Source organism: Rhinichthys klamathensis, unplaced genomic scaffold (genome assembly GCF_029890125.1).
Source record: "Rhinichthys klamathensis goyatoka isolate OS25496 unplaced genomic scaffold, OSU_Roscu_1.1 h1tg000133l_1, whole genome shotgun sequence".
Taxonomy (NCBI): Eukaryota; Metazoa; Chordata; class Actinopteri; order Cypriniformes; family Leuciscidae; genus Rhinichthys; species Rhinichthys klamathensis.
This window is the reverse complement of record NW_026606668.1, coordinates 1,493,637-1,511,706: the sequence shown is the minus strand read 5'-3', so window position 1 is coordinate 1,511,706 and position 18,070 is coordinate 1,493,637. Positions and strand designations below refer to the sequence as shown.

Below are 18,070 nucleotides of genomic sequence, written 5' to 3'. Positions count from 1 at the left end.
AAAGGCTTGTTAAAGTGTTAGAAGATATAAACCAAGCCAACCAGCTATGAGGTGAATCACAACATTAAATACTTTTATTTGATGTAAAAAAGTATAAGGTACAAGACTGTGTAGTAAACGGCTTTAGTGTGGGAAAGAACTACTATCCCATGAAGCAATGCAAATGACATAGTCAAATTAAAAACAACAGATACATATAAAACTATTGATTTAAAGCTGTTGATAATATCTATACAAACAACATATATCAAGTTTCCATATATATATATATATATATATAAGTATTTTGACAGCATAACTCGATTACATCATTTGTGGTTCTTCATGAGAGAGGGCATTCCCTGCAAGCTCCTTTGCTATTGGCTCATTATGACTCTATGATTGGTGGAATTTTCCATATGGAGAAAATGAATGGAGTTTTTAATTTCAGAATCCAATTATTGCACTCTATACACAACTCCTCTCCCGTGGCTTCATATGATAGTAAAGTGACCACTGAATGTGTACTCTAGAATGTCGGCAGAAGCAGTAGGTCATCTGGGTACTTTTTACCTACTATTTTTCAAATACTGTATACATTTTTTTTTCCAGAATACTATGCAGTATGGAAGTAGGCATATTCATACACAGCTAAACTTTTAAGCTTTCCTCAATTGTCTTTTTGTCCTTTTATTGATTGATTCCTAGTTTTGGCATTCTAAAATAATGGATTTGTAACGCACAGTTCTTGTTAGTGGATGCCGGTTTTGGCAGTTAACAGTGCAATCCAGTCCTCAGGATATGATGCATTTGCATCCATTAGACCAGACCAGAGCAATCAATACCTGAACAAAGGGAAACTGAGGAGAGGAAAAGCTCTGACTCTTTGGAGGGGATTTGCTTAGGATGGCAAATTCATACAATTGTTGTAGTAGTTTAAAGAAAGATGCTGACAAAAAGTTTGCTGTAGTATTTCCTCATGCCATTGCCTTTTTGCTACTGCAAACCTATAGATGTGAAGGAATAAATGTAGCTGTCTCATTTATGCTGTATCATACAAATTTCATAGTTCAGGGTGCTGTTACGGGAAGTGAACAGAGGAGACAAGTGCAAGTAAAACTGGGCTTTATTGAACAAACAGATAAGCCAGCCTCAGAACGTGGAGAAATAAGACAGGAACAAAGTCTCAGTCCGATGAAGTCGATCTCACGAACTCACAGACCCAAAAGGATTCAGTGCAGGAACAGATGCGTTGGCAGCGCAGGCTTGCGTGGACAACTCAGCGAAGCACGGTCAGTGTGTGTGGCAAATCCTCCGTGAAGACGAGACATGAGACGATGAGACGAACCGGACATCCACGAAGAACAGACTGGGACCCAAGGAACAGGAACAGGCAATACACATCCACAAAACAACGATCTGACAAACACAAGACGCATGAGGTGAGTATAAATAGGCACTGGAAATGAGTATCACCTGTCGCTGATCTCCAGGAGGATAATCAGCGACCACGCCCACACACGTGCACACACACAAACATAAACACAGCGCAAGGAACAGTCAGTGAATTCCTCAACCGTGACAGTACCCCTCCCCCTAGGAGCGCCTCCTGGAGCTCCCAGGAGAACCTACCCGTTGATTGTAATCATCAATAAGGGACTGATCCAGGATGTCCCTAGCAGGGACCCAACTTCTCTCCTCCGGACCGTAACCTTCCCAGTCCACCAGATACTGAAATCCGCGTCCCCTCCGCCTTGAGTCCAGAATACGATTTACCGAATAAGTAGGTTCCCCATCTACGAGTCGCGGCGGTGGGGGAACCGGGACCGGCGGATTAATGGGAGAATAAAATACGGGCTTTAATTTGGACACATGGAACACGGGATGAATTCTCCTGTACGCAGGATGCAGTTTGAGTCGAACTGTCACCGGACTAATGACTTTGGTGACAGGAAACGGGCCAATGAATTTAGGAGCTAATTTATTCGACACGGAACGGAGAGGAATATTCTTAGTAGAAAGCCACACTTTGGAACCGACGACGTAGACGGGAGGTCTTGACCGGTGGCGATCGGCCTTAACCTTGGTGCGCGCCCTTACCTGGAGCAGAGTCTCACGGGCTCTGTTCCATGTACGGTGACACCTCTGGACGAAGGCGTGAGCGGAGGGGACCGCGACTTCGGATTCCAGGCTGGGAAAAATAGGTGGCTGGTACCCTAAACTACACTCAAACGGTGATAGGCCCGTAGATGACACTGGTAACGAGTTGTGTGCGTACTCCACCATGGAAAGCTGTTGACCCCAGGAGGAAGGATTCTTGGATACCACACATCGCAACATTCTCTCCAAATCTTGGTTGGCTCTCTCGGTCTGACCATTGCTCTGGGGGTGGTAACCCGAGGACAGACTAACAGTGGCCCCCAGTAATTTACAAAATTCTTGCCAGAATTTGGACACAAATTGAGACCCCCTGTCAGAGACCACGTCCGTCGGGAGGCCATGTAGACGAAAGACGTGATCAATGACAGTCACCGCTGTCTCCTTGGCAGAAGGTAATTTGGCCAAGGGAATGAAATGAGCCGCCTTCGAGAACCGGTCCACTACGGTCAAAACAACCGTCTTACCTTGAGAGGGCGGGAGGGCGGTGATAAAATCTAGCGAAATGTGGGACCAGGGTCTCGAAGGGACAGACAGCGGTTGGAGTAACCCATCTGGGGGTCGATTGGAAGTCTTACCAATGGCACAGATCGAACAAGCCAAAACAAAATCTCGAATGTCGCGAGCCATCAATGGCCACCAAAATCGTTGCTTGACCAAAAAACTAGTGCGGTTTACTCCTGGGTGGCATGCCACGTTGGAACAATGACCCCACTGGATAACGTCGGACCGCAACCCCTCCGGCACAAATAAACGATTCGGTGGACCTCCGGGCGGAGGCGTTACCCCTTCTAAGGCCGTCTTGACCTTCGATTCGACCTCCCATGTGAGTGTGGAGATGAATAGAGTCTCGGGTAAAATGCACTCGGGAGTAGACGGGCGTGCGGATGGGTCAAAAATACGAGATAAAGAGTCGGGTTTGATGTTTTTGGAACCCGGGCGGTACGAGAGAGTAAAATCAAAACGACCGAAAAAAAGGGCCCACCGAGCCTGCCTGGAGTTGAGTCTTTTAGCAGATTGAATGTATTCCAGATTCTTGTGGTCAGTCCAGACTATAAAAGGTACCCCCGACCCTTCTAACCAATGTCGCCATTCCTCCAACGCTAGCTTGACCGCCAACAACTCCCTGTTACCAATGTCATAGTTGCGTTCGGAAGGCGATAAGCGATGAGAAAAAAACGCGCAAGGGTGCATCTTGTCGTCTGAGGAAGAGCGTTGGGAGAGTACCGCACCTACCCCCACCTCTGACGCATCGACCTCCACCACGAACTGACGTGAAGGATCAGGGGCTATCAAAATGGGAGCGGAAACAAAGCGGCTCTTGAGGTTAGCGAATGCAGTCTCGGCTACATCGGACCACCTGAACGTCGTTCTGGAGGAGGTCAAGGCTGTCAGAGGCGCGGCTAGTTGGCCGAAATTACGAATGAAACGTCGGTAAAAATTGGCAAACCCCAGAAACCTCAGTAGGGCCTTACGGGAATCTGGACTTGGCCAATCCACCACGGCCTTAATCTTGTCGGGATCCATACGCATTCCCTCAGACGAGACGATGTGACCTAAGAAAGGAACAGACTGTGCATGAAACGCGCATTTCTCCGCCTTGACAAAAAGCCCATTCTCTAACAGCCTCTGAAGCACTCGTCTGACGTGCTGAACGTGTTCCTGGAGAGACGAAGAAAAAATCAATATGTCATCCAGGTAGACATATATGAACTGGTCTACCATGTCTCTCAGCACATCATTGACGAGTGCCTGAAAAACCGCTGGGGAGTTGGACAGCCCGAACGGCATGACCAAATATTCAAAATGCCCCCTGGGGGTGTTAAAAGCGGTTTTCCATTCATCTCCCTTCCTGATGCGGACCAAATGATAAGCATTACGTAGATCCAATTTAGTGAAGACCGAGGCTCCCTGCAACCGCTCGAAGGCTGAAGACATCAACGGCAAAGGATAGGTATTCTTTACCGTGATGTTGTTCAGCCCCCGGTAATCAATACACGGTCGCAGGGAACCGTCCTTCTTCCCCACAAAAAAGAACCCCGCCCCCGCAGGAGAAGAGGAAGGTCGAATGAACCTGGATGTCAGAGAATCAGAAATGTATTTCTCCATGGCCTCCCTCTCGGGAATGGAAAGAGAGTATAACTTGCCCTTAGGCGGAGACGTACCTGGCAGAAGATCTATAGCACAGTCATAGGGACGATGCGGAGGAAGAGAAGCAGCTCTGGACTTACTGAACACTTCCTTCAGGTCGAGGTACTCAGCGGGCACGTTTGACAAATTCACCGGCTCCTCCTGCAAGACAGAACTGGACAGAGACGAACCAGCAGACATTAAACAAGACGCATAACATTCAGTACTCCAGGCGGAAATGGAGTTATGTCCCCAGTTAACCCTGGGGTTATGCTGCACGAGCCAGGGATGACCGAGGACAATAGGGATGGTAGGGGAGTCAAGAAGCAGAAAAGATAGATCTTCGGAATGATTGCCAGAAGTGATGAGTGTTATCTGAACCGTGGAGTGAGATATAGTGGGTAATTCTTGTCCATTGAGTGCGTTGACAGAAATCTTATTGGTGAGGGGTATGGTGGGTATCTGAAGTCTGTGTGCTAAGGTGTAGTCCATAAAGTTACCTTCCGCTCCGGAGTCGATAAGGGCTTGGCAGTGATGAGTCTGAGTTGCCCACTGCAATCTCACCGGAAGGAGGGTGGAAGAGGGTTTCTGGATGGAGACCCCGCCCGACAGAATCCTCTTCTCTACTGCCGGGCTCGCTCTTTTACGGGGCAGTTATTGATGAAGTGCCCAGAACCTCCGCAATAGAGGCATAATCCCCGGGATCTCCTTCTCTCCCTCTCCTCCCGGGAGAGCCGGGCTCGACCCACCTGCATGGGCTCCGGATCGTTGGCGGGGCTGACCGCATCACGACCACTAGTTTGGTGGAAACCATAATCTCTGGGAATCGGAATGGAACGATTGCGCTGCTCCAGACGATGCAGGCGAGCGTCCACTTGCAGGGCCAAGTCAATCAATCCGTTGAGACTTACGGGAAGATCCAGGGAGTAAATCTCGCGTTGGATGCGGTCAGCCAGCCCATGCAGGAAGACATCCCACTGCGCCTCCTCGTTCCAGCGGCACTCTGCGGCAAGGGTACGAAACTGGATGGAATAATCAGCAACAGATCCTTCTCCCTGAGTGAGGTCCACGAGCCGACGAGACGCTTCTCTCCCTGTGACAGCTCGGTCGAATACCCTCCTCATCTCTTCCGAGAGTGCCGCGAACGAGGAACAGCATGTTCGTTGGTTCTCCCACACCGCCGTCCCCCACAAAGCCGCACGTCCAGACAGCAGAGTGAGTACGAACGCCACTCTAGACTGTTCTGTACTAAATGTCTGAGGCTGTAGGGCAAAAAACATGGAGCATTTAGTCAAAAAGGCTCTGCAGTGGTTAGGCTCACCCGAATAATTCTCCGGCGTCGGTAAACGGGGCTCGTGTGGACGGTTAGGTGCGGGAGGAGCGGGGGGTGGGGGCGGCGGTGGGTTGGGCGCAGTGGGTATGGCCAGTTGTTGAATTTGCTGGGTGAGCCCAGACACCTGCGCTACCAACGCCTGGACAGCCCGGCTTGTGGTGGTGAGATTCTCCTCCTGCCGATCCATCCGGGCCGTGTTGTGAGCGAGATAATCCGTGAGTTCGGACGTACCTGCTGCCTCCATAGCGGTCAGATCGTTCTGTTACGGGAAGTGAACAGAGGAGACAAGTGCAAGTAAAACTGGGCTTTATTGAACAAACAGATAAGCCAGCCTCAGAACGTGGAGAAATAAGACAGGAACAAAGTCTCAGTCCGATGAAGTCGATCTCACGAACTCACAGACCCAAAAGGATTCAGTGCAGGAACAGATGCGTTGGCAGCGCAGGCTTGCGTGGACAACTCAGCGAAGCACGGTCAGTGTGTGTGGCAAATCCTCCGTGAAGACGAGACATGAGACGATGAGACGAACCGGACATCCACGAAGAACAGACTGGGACCCAAGGAACAGGAACAGGCAATACACATCCACAAAACAACGATCTGACAAACACAAGACGCATGAGGTGAGTATAAATAGGCACTGGAAATGAGTATCACCTGTCGCTGATCTCCAGGAGGATAATCAGCGACCACGCCCACACACGTGCACACACACAAACATAAACACAGCGCAAGGAACAGTCAGTGAATTCCTCAACCGTGACAGGTGCTTAGTCAGAGTGAGAGCTTGTGCCATGTCAGTGTTCCTGCTCAATTAGATTAGATTTGACTGACAGTCAAGCTCAGCCACGCCATTTAGTTTCTATTCCCAATTTCTGTCACGGTAGTGTAGTGTTTTTTGTGGGGTTTTTTGGGCGGACTCGGTGTGATATTTGGCATGATTTTGCCATCTGAGACACATTTTTGGGGAATATTCCAGATTTATTTTGCCCAAGGCAGTCTTTGTTCGCTTAGTGTGACATGCTCATGGACAACCAATTAATTGCCTCTGACAAAGTCCTGACAGTTACAAATTTTGAGTCCTGCACTGTGACCGTATCTATGGAAGCAGTTTAATGAAGAGCCAATAGCAGCACAGAAATCAATGATGTGTGTGTGAGAGAGAGTGACAGAGAGGGAGAGACGTTCCGTTAAAAAGGTTGATTCTAGGTTGTTGCACTGTCTGCATTGCTGTTACCCAGGATCTCACTGGGGTCATATACAATTTGACAAGAAACAATTGTCAATGACAGAAAAAATTGCACAGCAGTTCTAATCTGTATCCAAACTCTCTCTCTCTCTCTCTCTCTCTCTCTCTCTCTCTCAGAGGGTTCAGAGACGGTGAAGAGAGAGACCATTGTCTCTGGTCAGACAGTGGTCAGTAGCTCTGTGCCGATCGCTCGTTTCTCGGAGGAAGAGAAGAAGGTGTCTGTGATAAAAGCACCCCATTACGAAGGCATTGGACCAGTGGATGAGTCAGGCATTCCCATCGCCATCCGTACGGTAAGTGATATGCAGGCATTTTTAAGGGAACTGACAAAAATGACAATGGTAATTCATTGGTTAATTGATTCACCTCACCTGTTCCTTCTGTTCACTTAAGCCTCTTTCAGACTGTCAGTTCAAATCTGATTTTTGTGCATATCCGATTGGAATCCGATCATATTTACCTAGGGTGAACGGCAAAAAAATCATGAAATGTAATTTTTACAAATCTTTTTTGAGCTACATTCATGTGTGGTTTTAGCCTGGTAATACCAAACTCTGCTACTTCGCTTTGCTTCATAGACAGAGTCTGGCATGTCATCATTGAAAAGTGTTTTCTTTATCGCGGGGCAGGGGGGCTTGTCTGAAGTATAAAATCATTGGTTACCCGTATGCCAATCACATAAAGTTTGGTTATGAAACTTTGGTTATGAAATGTATGATGCGAAAACGAAACCATCGAGCGAAATACCGGAGTGAACATGGCTGACCGAGTTTTGCTGCCTCCTTAACCTGATCCTCCATGAGTGCAACCAAGGGGGACACAATCACAACTATCGCCTTGCCGGCCTTTGGCCTGCCCAGTTTCTCGCTGACGATCGGTAATATTTGATAAATTAAACTTTTACCAAAAACCTATCGGGAGTAGGGCCACGACATCACCTCCATTCAAAATGTTTAACAAACACTCTTCTTGTTCAGGCTTCAGTTTGGAAATGCCAGGAATATTCTCCATAGCAGAGCGAATTGCATCCCGTGTCTCCATATCCGCGGTCGTTTTCGATTTCCCCAATCGGCGCTTAGCGTCTACGTCACGGCTCTCAGCCCGCCCTCTGTTCGTTGATTGGCCGGCTGTTTTCAGGCCGGAGGAAAACTGAGAGACATGTCGATGTCTCAGACTAAGTACAGAAGCGAAATGAAATTGAGCGGAAGTACGAAGTCTGACGTAGTCAGGCTAGTGTGGTTTGAAATCCTATTCAAATTGCATTTCTGTAAATCCATTTCAGTCTGACCACTCTAATCACATTTTGCGTTGTTTACGTCACTTTCTCACGTGACGTAAAATGTAAACATATCAGACGTTGTTACAGTATAGGAAATAATGCTGAAAGTCACTATCAAACAAGGTTGTGTTGTTGAGCAGTCAAGCAGAAAATTACATTACAATGAAGACATGTTTTGAGACCGGCAGAGACGACAGCACAGACTAAAGCTGTGCATACCAGCCTCCTACGTTTCTGCATCTGCCTCTGAAGACGTAGTAGTCCAGTGCGGCTACATATTGTCATGTTGTAAATAAGACAACATCTGGATTGCAAAATCCTCCAATTGCACATTGTTGTTTTTGCCTTATGCCTACCAACGCAACATCATTGCCATAGAAACCAATGCAGATATTTCGGAAAAACAAATCAGATCTGAACAGTTGCGATACACAGTGTGGACAGTCAATAATTTATATCAAATTCCAATCATATACACAAATAATCGGATTTGAACTGACAGGGTGAACATAGCCTTAATCTGTGTATAAATAGCCCTCAGTTTTAGTTGATATTTGTCCGTTCTCGTCTATGTTATGTTGGTTGCTGTTCTCTTGAGTTTCTCTGATTCGCTTGTCCTCCTGCTTGTTTGTTGTTTTGATTATATTGTTAATAAATGTGACTTATGCAAGTAGATCCTTAATGTCCACAATGAACTGCAGCATGTGATATGATCAGGACTCTCTTGAGGAGCGAGTCATTGAACCATTTATTGAACCAATTCATTCAAAACACTGATTCGTTCCAGAGAGAAGCAACTGTTGCTCGGAGATGCGAGTGGTTGAGTCTGTTTTGAATTTCTTTAGTACTATTTTTGATGGCAAAATACACAAAGTAACTGCCAATATTTTCTAAAATGCAAGTTACTCCATATTAATTGTGTTTCTTGAACTGTTTATATAAATATAGTGTTATGAAGCAGGTTTTTGAACCAGTTTAGAGTACACGGTGCTAAATAACCTAAATAATACACCAATAATCAACAGAATGTTCTTGTCACGGTTGTGGTTGGTTAGTAAAAAACTGAGATTTATGATCTTTTATTATTTGTTGCAATATCACAGTGCATATTGTTAGTAACAGAACAAAAACAAACACTCATCCTCTTTTTCAAGTCGCATGAAACGGAAGTTGCAATAGTCTTTTCTTCCCTATTGTAACATTTATCCGAGTGAAACGTCTTCTTGAACAAGAAAAAATGTAGTGCTGGTCATGATTTTGTCCATCAGGAATTGATAGGATCATTGGATCATTGTCGTTTGCTGTTGCTATAATCTTATGTGAGTAGGTTGCCCCTACTATACCAGTAAACACATCATCACAGAAGAGAAGAGATGTTGCTGCAAGAGAGAGAAGTTATTTTGATTAAAGATTATGAAGGCACAAGAATTTCGAAGTAAGTAAGTAAGAAAAAGAAAGACGTGCACGGATAAATCATTTATAATAAATACTGCAATATTCCATAAAAAATAAGAATTGTCCATTTTGATTTGATGGAGAGTTTAAACAGTATGACATCTGCTTACTGTCACTGATTGTTTAAAACAACGAATAGCTGTTAATGATCTGTTTTGAGGGCATTTTTCTTGATTTGTGTCCGAGTTGTTTTGACATTTGATCCTCTTATTGTGGTTAGAGGAATGCTTTTGAGCTCACAGCAGTTCAGACTGTCTATGAATGTGTGTGTTTGTGAGCAGAAGAGAACATTCCTGGCTCTTTGCTGGCAGGTTACTATGATACTCCCTGTCTGTTTCTCTCTCTGTGCTCTGGTGATTTTGTTGGTTGTCAGGTAATGACAAATGCTGTTAGCTTTTTGTGCGCTTAACCAACAAACTGACAAGGCTGCTCGTTTCTGTGTGTGTATGTGTGTGCTTCTGTTTAGACTGTGGACAGACCCAAGGACTGGTACAAGACCATGTTCAAACAGATTCACATGGTTCATAAAGCAGGTGTGTATGATGGAGTGAGTGGGAGGATAATAGAACATATCCTGGAGTATTCATTTAAACTGACAAACACATACTGTATTTTTAGACTTTTTTTGCTTAACTGTGTAATTCTGTTTTAACAGACGATGACTATGCAGACACATATAATGCAACATATACTGTCATAAACAATGGTAAGATCTGAAATCTGAAGAGCTGATGTAAACTTCCATCTTCCATCTGCTTGCTTAAAATCTAACAGTGTAATAGTGTGATAAAAGTCTCAATCATCTCTCTGTGTTTCTGCGTTGCATATACGAAGTGTTTTTTAGTTTTTAGGGTATTAAATTGTACAATATAACTATTTAGATGTAATTCTTTTTTTATATGCATATACAGTACATACCTACCACATTAACAAAAATGGAAATTCAATTTGAGTTACAATCGTGTTAAAAATAGAATAAAGAGTTGGCATCTAGAAAGTGCCAAATTGTATTGTTTGTGAACAATAAATATATTATTTTATAATATTATATATTTAGTTTTTTTTAAAACCTAAAAAGCTATTTTGTGATATTTGCTGATATTTCTTTAAAATAAACCCCTTTTTATTTTTATTTTTTTATAATTTATCATATAACATACACTACCTTTTAAAGGTTTGAGGTCAGTAAGATTTGTTTTTTGAAATAAATTATTACTTTTATTCAGCCAAGAATGCATTGATCAAATTGATCAAATTTGTCAGTAGAAACGTTTCAAATGTTTCAAAATATTTTTCAAATAAACGCAGTTCTTTTGAACTTTCAATTCATCAAAGAATCCTGAAAAAAAATGTATTGCTGTTTCCACAAAATATTAAGCAGCACAACCTTTTTCAACATTGATAATAAGTAATGTTTCTTGAGCACCAAATCATAATATTACAATGATTTCTTCAGGATCATGTGACTGGAGACTGGAGTAATGGCTGATGAAAATTCAGCTTTACTATCATAGGAATAAATTACATTTTGAAATATATTCAAATAGAAAATAGGTATTTTGAATTGTAGTCATATTTCACAATACTACTGTTTTTACTGTATTTTTGATCATGTAACTGGCGTTGGCATAATATACTTCTTTTAAAAAATCTACCCCCAAACTTTTGAATAGTAGTGTACGTTCATATATTTTATGTTTTGCTCTAATTTAGCCACTTTACATTTGTTTTGTTGATCTGTCATATCACTGTGATATTCGTGCCTCTTTCTTAGACAACTACCCTCCTGTCCATGCACACCCACCCCCTCGAACACACACGTACCGGCCTCTCTCTAGAAATACCTCAGACACGCCAGGCGGTGCCACCCATCGGGAGCTCTCACAGTCACCTGTGCCCCCACCACCCCCTCCCATGCCTTCACTCCTTCAGCTCCGCTCGCGGGACATGGACAGAGAGAGGGAGTTTTCACACGACCCGTAAGACACCCAAACTCATGCAATGAGCTCCGTTTCAAAGGTGCCCGACCACTCTGATTGGTTCTTATTGCCATTATTATCTGCAGAAATGAGTGGGGTCCTCCAGATCGTAAAGTGGACACTCGTAAATATCGGGCGGAACCACGGAGCATCTTTGAGTATGAGCCTGGAAAATCCTCCATCCTCGAGCAAGAAAGGCCTGTGAGTGATCATACTTATTGTTGTTCATTTAATTTAAACTGGCATAAACATCCCCACATAACATGGACTCATGGTTTCAAAGGTCTAAAGGAAATTCTGTTCTTGGGTTCTCCTTCATTTTAGAGTAATTCAGTGCTGTTCCAGTCTATTTAATCACAAAATCAAATAGACAGGGTCAGTCTCCTACACGGATTAGGCCTTGTCCTGGATTAAATTGCTCTGTCAGCAGAGACTGAATAACGAAAAAAATTGTGGTCTGTTCCTCAAAGTTATCATAACCTCAGTGCACACATCATATGGACCACTTTTATGGTGCTTTTTGTGTCAACTTTTTTGTTAAGTGTGTAAAACTAACACCCTAAACATTTTTCTACAATATGTTGTTTGAAATAAATTAAATTATATTTAGATTTAAGTATAAGTGAGTGAACTAATCATTTGGGACAATTTAGTTTTCAGTTAACTTTTCCTTTGATTTCTGTATGTTGAATTGTTTTTAATAATTTAATAATTTAATTATTTTTTAATCAGATTTTTTTTTCCTATTCTTTGCCCAAATGACATTTTATAATATATTAAAATAGATACCAGTTATTTTAAATTGTAATAATATTTCATGTAAAAAAAAAAAAAATATATATATATATATATATATATATATATATATATATAATTTATTTATTTATTTATTATTTTATTTATTTATTTTAAAATAAATGCAGCCTTGGTGAGCATAAAAGACTTCTTTCAAAAACATAATAAAAAATAAATCACAAAGCAAACATTGAGGAAAATCTCAATTTCATTGATTTTTTCATTGTTTGTGCTTGAATTCACCTTTATAAAATTGACGCTCACAGGCCTATCTGACAATGTCGAACTGCAGTTTTCCAGCCAGATGATTGGACATGTGTTAAGGCTGGGTTTTCATGGATTATTTGACCAAATATTGGACCATCAGCCATGAGTTTGCTTATCAAGAGCAATGTGGTGCTATAGCAAGCTTTTTTTTGCTTTGTCTATTAGTTCATGTAGTAGGTAAAATATTGGTAAAGGTTTGCAATAAAAACAATCAATTGGAGCTATATTGTGCTGTGGTTAACATTAAGTCGGTATTCATGTGAACGATGCAGGTTTGAATTTTGCCAGCAATGTAGCATGTCCTAATTCCATTCTTCCCTTAATAATGTCTCTTTCTTTCTACTGTATTTGTCAACAGTGAAAAAAGGCACAAACAAAATGGCTCAGTTGAGGATTTTCCTCAGTTGTTATATGTCTCATTTGAGAGCAGTTGAACTTTTGTTTAGCATTGCAGATGTAAAAAGCTGGAAGGGTGTCAGACAAAGCGGCGCAGATGTAGCCAGCGGCTCGGTTCACACGGAACAATGGGATAGAAATGTCAGGAGGTTGAATCACAGCACTGCCCTCAGCACAAATGCTGTGGATGTGGCAGTGGGAGATGTCCCAGGTGGCAAAATGAGTGGGCAGCTTTCTCAGCATGGTCTGACATAGCTCGAGGATGAGAGAAAAAGACTTTAGAGAGAGAGACGAGAGGAAAAAGCATGATGTCTCCCCCTTCTGGACAGTACTGAGAGGCACAATTCCAACCGATAATGAAAAGTCTGTCATCATTTACTCACCCTAATGTTGTTCCAAATGAAATACTTTTTTTTGTGGAATGTTGACAACTAAACACTTTTGGTTCCCATTGACTTCCGTTGTTAGTTTGTTTTTTGCCCATATGGAAGTCGAGGGGAACCAAAACTGTTTGGTTATCAACATTCATCAAATTATATTATTTTGTGTTGCACAGAAGAAAGTATGTCATACAGGTTTGGAATGACATGAGGGTGAGTAAATGATGGCAGAATTTTCTTTTTTGTGGTGGACTATACCTTTACGTCCTAAGTATTGTTATGATTTGATGTTGCATATTTTATGTGTGAAAGAAAATGTGTTGATGACCCACAACATCATCCTCTTCTGTTCTTTACCCAACATGCCTTGCAGCATATTTTGGTCCTAATGCTGATTGCATCTCTCTTTTCCTCTCATTGTTTTCCTCTCTGTTTACCTCTATTCTTCCATGTTGCTTCTTGCTCCAGACGTTTGATTTAAACCCAGATGACATAGATTTAGAGAACGAGCCTTGGTTTAAATTCTTTTCCGAATTGGAGTTTGGACGGCCGGTAAGTTGAATGAGGGTGCGGCAGGTTGGCATGCTGTAGGCTTTAATCCGGCACAAATGCTGTTGTGTCATGACAAGCGTCTGTGTGTGTGTGTGTGTGTGTGTGTGTGTGTGTGTGTGTGTGTTGTAGTTAAATTTCTGACTTGTGGCTTTAAAAACACTTATTTGACCAATGAATCTGTGTTTGCACACTGAAAACAGTCAAATGGCATTTAACATCACCACAATAACAATTAGCACAATAACATGCTAGAGGCAGCAGGTCAGACATCATATGTCTGATGTTAAACCCCAAGGCTAGTGTCCCAAGACAAGTAAATAATCATGCTCTGTTCTCAAAACACTCACAGAAAGAGCAACATTGTCTGTACTTGTGCTCTGTTTATGGGGTACCGTGTTGTTTTAAGAGGAATTTGATTAGTTTTTAATCACTTTTAACTTTTAGTGTGAAACACTGTGTTTTTGCTTTGGCTCTGTTTGCTGTATCACACACATGCTCTTATTATACAGCTTACAGCTCTTATAGCTGCAGAACCTGTGCAGAAAACACTCTTGACATGTCTAACTCTTTTCATGAGAAAGATGAACAGATACAGTGGCCCTAAAAATGATTTTTACACTTAATCCACATATAAACGTTGTACTTTTCAAGCTGAACAATATCACATCAAGAAGTTCTAAATGTTAAAACAATAGATACACTGTACAAAATTGTAAAACGTATTCAGACACTCAAAACCTGGCGTTCTCTAATATACTTGACCATGCACTATACTAGGATGTAACCAAATTAACCTTTTTTTAAGTATAATGGTAGTGCACATCCACTAGTTGCAAATGCCATTGCAAAAATAATGTCATTAGGTATTGTCATTATTATATGTTATCTAATGCAATGAAATGCATAAAAATGTGTGATGTGTGGCTCAAGTGTCCATATATCTTGGAGGCCACTGTATGGTAATAAATGAGATATTATGCACAGTTCCTCCAGCTTCTAGAACACAATTTCTGGCGTGAAAAAATATGTGTGAAGCCTTTTGTAGTTTCATCGTTGCGTGTATTATATGTGTACACACAATCGTCAGTGTGTGTAAGGTACTGTAGGTGGAGCATGTGTGGGCACTGTAGTCGATTTTCGAAAGAAAAACACTAGTATTCACCCTTTGTTTGTTTACGTGTTTTGTGTGATCTCTGTTCTCTTACGAGAGGTTCTCTCGTACTGTGTAATATCTTACGCTTAGGGGAAAACCTCTTTTCCACGAGATATTGAAGCCAAAAATGATCCTTAATTTTGAATTAATGTAAAACGCATTGCGGCAGCATGCAGACATAGGCAAGACGGCTCACGTGCCTATTGGCTGTCCTGCGGCAACTGCAGCAGCCTATCGAGAGAGGCCCTTGGTGACGTCAGATCCAATGGGGGCGCTTCGCGTCACCACTACGCGAAGTAGTGTCACCACTACGTCACCATTACGTCACCTCCCGCCAAAGCGGGGGTGGCCTGGGCCTATAAATATAGCTCGATGGGCTGATATAATCTGATTTTTCATCTCTTCAGCGAAGCTCACGCATCGCTGGATCCGGAGTGAAGAAGCCGCGCCGTCTGAGAAAAGCTTTCTGCGGCATCTTTTCTTTTTAAAGATGCCTCGTTCCCGTGGCTTGTGCCGAGCCGCACTCAGCGACGGGGACCGCCATTTCACCTGCCTGGGTAAGGATCATGCAGCTCTCGTGCTCGCTGATGGCGGCTGCCATCATTGCAAGCTATTGCCCATGGTGACTCTGGGGACTCGCCTGGCATTTTTTCTCAGAGTCTGCTCTTCCGCCCTCTATAGTGCCGCGCCGTAAAAAGCGCCGTACTCAGCGGGTTCCCAAGCCTTCTCCAGCCCGTGAAAGCTCACCGGTTCGCCCGCCAGCTTCACCAGCTTCACTCAAGTCGCTCACCAACGGACAAACGGCCGCCGTCCGCCGCCGCTTCCGCCATTAATGATGACGAGATAGCTGCATCTGTAGAGGAGGCCAGCTGCTCTATCCTGGCGTCGGACAGTGAGGATTGGGCGAGCTCTGTGGACCTTCCCCCCTCTGCCCGCGAGTCGTCAGGGAAACGGGCCAGCATCGAATCCGAGCTGATGCGTCTGCTCTCAAAGGCCGTGGCGAGCCGACTGGATGGATGTTTTCCTGCAAAGGGACCGCGTACCTCTGTCTCAGCAGCATTCTCCGTGGTGGACGGTGCTAAAGAGAAGAAGTTGAAGAAGCTGGCCATGGGGCAGTGCTTGTCAGCTGCATCAGAACTGGGAACCAAGCCTGGTTTTTCCAGAGCGGAGCCACAAGTAGCACTGAGCATCCGTTTTCCCTGATTCGAGAAAGACCTCCTCTCTCAGGCCAAGGGCTCTATTTGGCATCCTCGCCCGGAGCTGTGGTCCCTGCACGCATGGGCCATCAACGGGTACCCGCAAACCTTCCGGAGGGAGTGTTAAACACGATCACGCAGGCCAGAGCGCCGTCTACAAGACGACTCTATTTTTCAAAATGGTCTGTGTTTTCTGGCTGGTGCAAAGCTCGAGGCTTTTCACCACTAGACTGCAGGGTTACGGAAGTTCTCTCCTTCCTTCAAGAGCTACTGGATAAGGGCAGAACCCCATCCACGCTCAAAGTTTATGTGGCGGCCATAGCAGCGTTTACAAAACCCTCGACTGGCCAGTCACTGGGGAAGAACGATCTGGTCAGCCGCTCCCTTAAGGGAGCTAAGAGGCTGAATCCTCCCAGACCCCCTTCAGTCCCCATGTGGGACCGTTCGACGGTTTTGGAAGCCATGAAAGGTGCCCCGTTCTAGGCAATCCATTTGTCAGACATGAAACATCTGTCGTTCAAGACAGTGTTTCTTATGGCTCTTGCTTCAGTGAAGCGCATAGGGGATTTACAAGCGCTCTCAGTAAGCGTGACGTGTCTGGAATTTGGGCCAAATGACTCGAAAGTCATACTCAAAGCAAGACACGGATAGGTGCCTAAATCCCTCAACACACCGTTCAGGGCTCCGGTTATTTACCTGTCTGCCCTGCCGGTTTACAACGAGGAAAAGGACGCAAGCTTCCTTTGCCCAGTCAGGGCATTAAGAGCTTATGTGTCTCGCTCGTCTGTTTTCAGACAGACTGAGCAGCTCTTCGTTTCATTCAGCGGACGTGCTAAGGGACTAGCCGCATTGAAACAGAGCCTATCCAGATGTATAGTTGATGCCATAGCGCTGGCATACACGTCTAAAGGCTTGAAGTGTCCTTTAGGTGTTAGAGCGCACTCCACAAGAGGCATGGCCTCATCGTGGGCTTGGTCTAGCTTGATTACCTTGCAGGATATCTGTATGGCGGCAGGCTGGGCCTCCCCGTCTACATTTATAAGGTTTTATAACCTAGAGGTTCCCGCCTTACAGGCTAAACTACTTTCGGTCTAAAAATCAGTATTGTCTGCCCCGTTGCTTCGGTTCAGAATACTACAACCACTTGAGCACCGCTCGCTGATCGATAAAATAACTCCATGGGCAAAAGTAAGACCCATACCGTTACCCAGTTCAGGCCGAACATTTTCACCCTGACTGTGTGGAACACTGTTGATGTGATTAGCTCCCTTAGGACGCTAACTTATTGGGAATGACGCTTCTAGCCTCTCTTCTCAGACTCTTTGTGAGTCCCTGGTGATTTTGCACTATATGAGCCCCGGGCACCTGCCCTTGGGACTTTGGTGTTGGATCCCAGCACGCACGGCGTTTTACACTGTGTTCCCCTAGCGTAAGATATTACGCAGTACGAGAGAACCTCTCGTAAGAGAACATACTCGATTACTAACGTAACCTCGGTTCTCTCTAGAAGAGGGAACGAGGCATCTTTAAAAAGACGCTGCTCTTTTAGATAGAGAGAGCGTGAGTCGCAGCGGCGAACACACACTCCTCAGAGTAAAAGGATATAAACGCCGGAAAGCGTAGCAGGTACGGCGACTGAAGGTGGCAAGATGAAGGCCAGCGGCTTCAGATGCAAAGGCTCGTCCCGCAGAAAGCTTTTCTCAGACGGTGCGGCTTCTTCACTCCTGATCCAGCGATGGGTGAGCTTCGCTTCGGCGATGAAAAATCAGA

At 44.1% G+C, this 18,070-nt stretch overlaps 1 protein-coding gene across 1 annotated transcript in view; it reads left to right on the top strand.

Annotated features, from left to right (window-relative positions):
* The window catches only part of sorbs2a (sorbin and SH3 domain containing 2a), a 61,286-nt gene that overhangs the window by 18,679 nt on the left and 24,537 nt on the right, over positions 1-18,070 (top strand). Inside the window, exons 7-12 of the mRNA XM_056256749.1 lie at positions 6,966-7,141; positions 10,049-10,115; positions 10,238-10,288; positions 11,357-11,561; positions 11,648-11,762; positions 13,868-13,951. Coding sequence (XP_056112724.1) covers positions 6,966-7,141; positions 10,049-10,115; positions 10,238-10,288; positions 11,357-11,561; positions 11,648-11,762; positions 13,868-13,951 — 698 coding nt within the window. The remainder of the gene's footprint in view (positions 1-6,965; positions 7,142-10,048; positions 10,116-10,237; positions 10,289-11,356; positions 11,562-11,647; positions 11,763-13,867; positions 13,952-18,070) is intronic.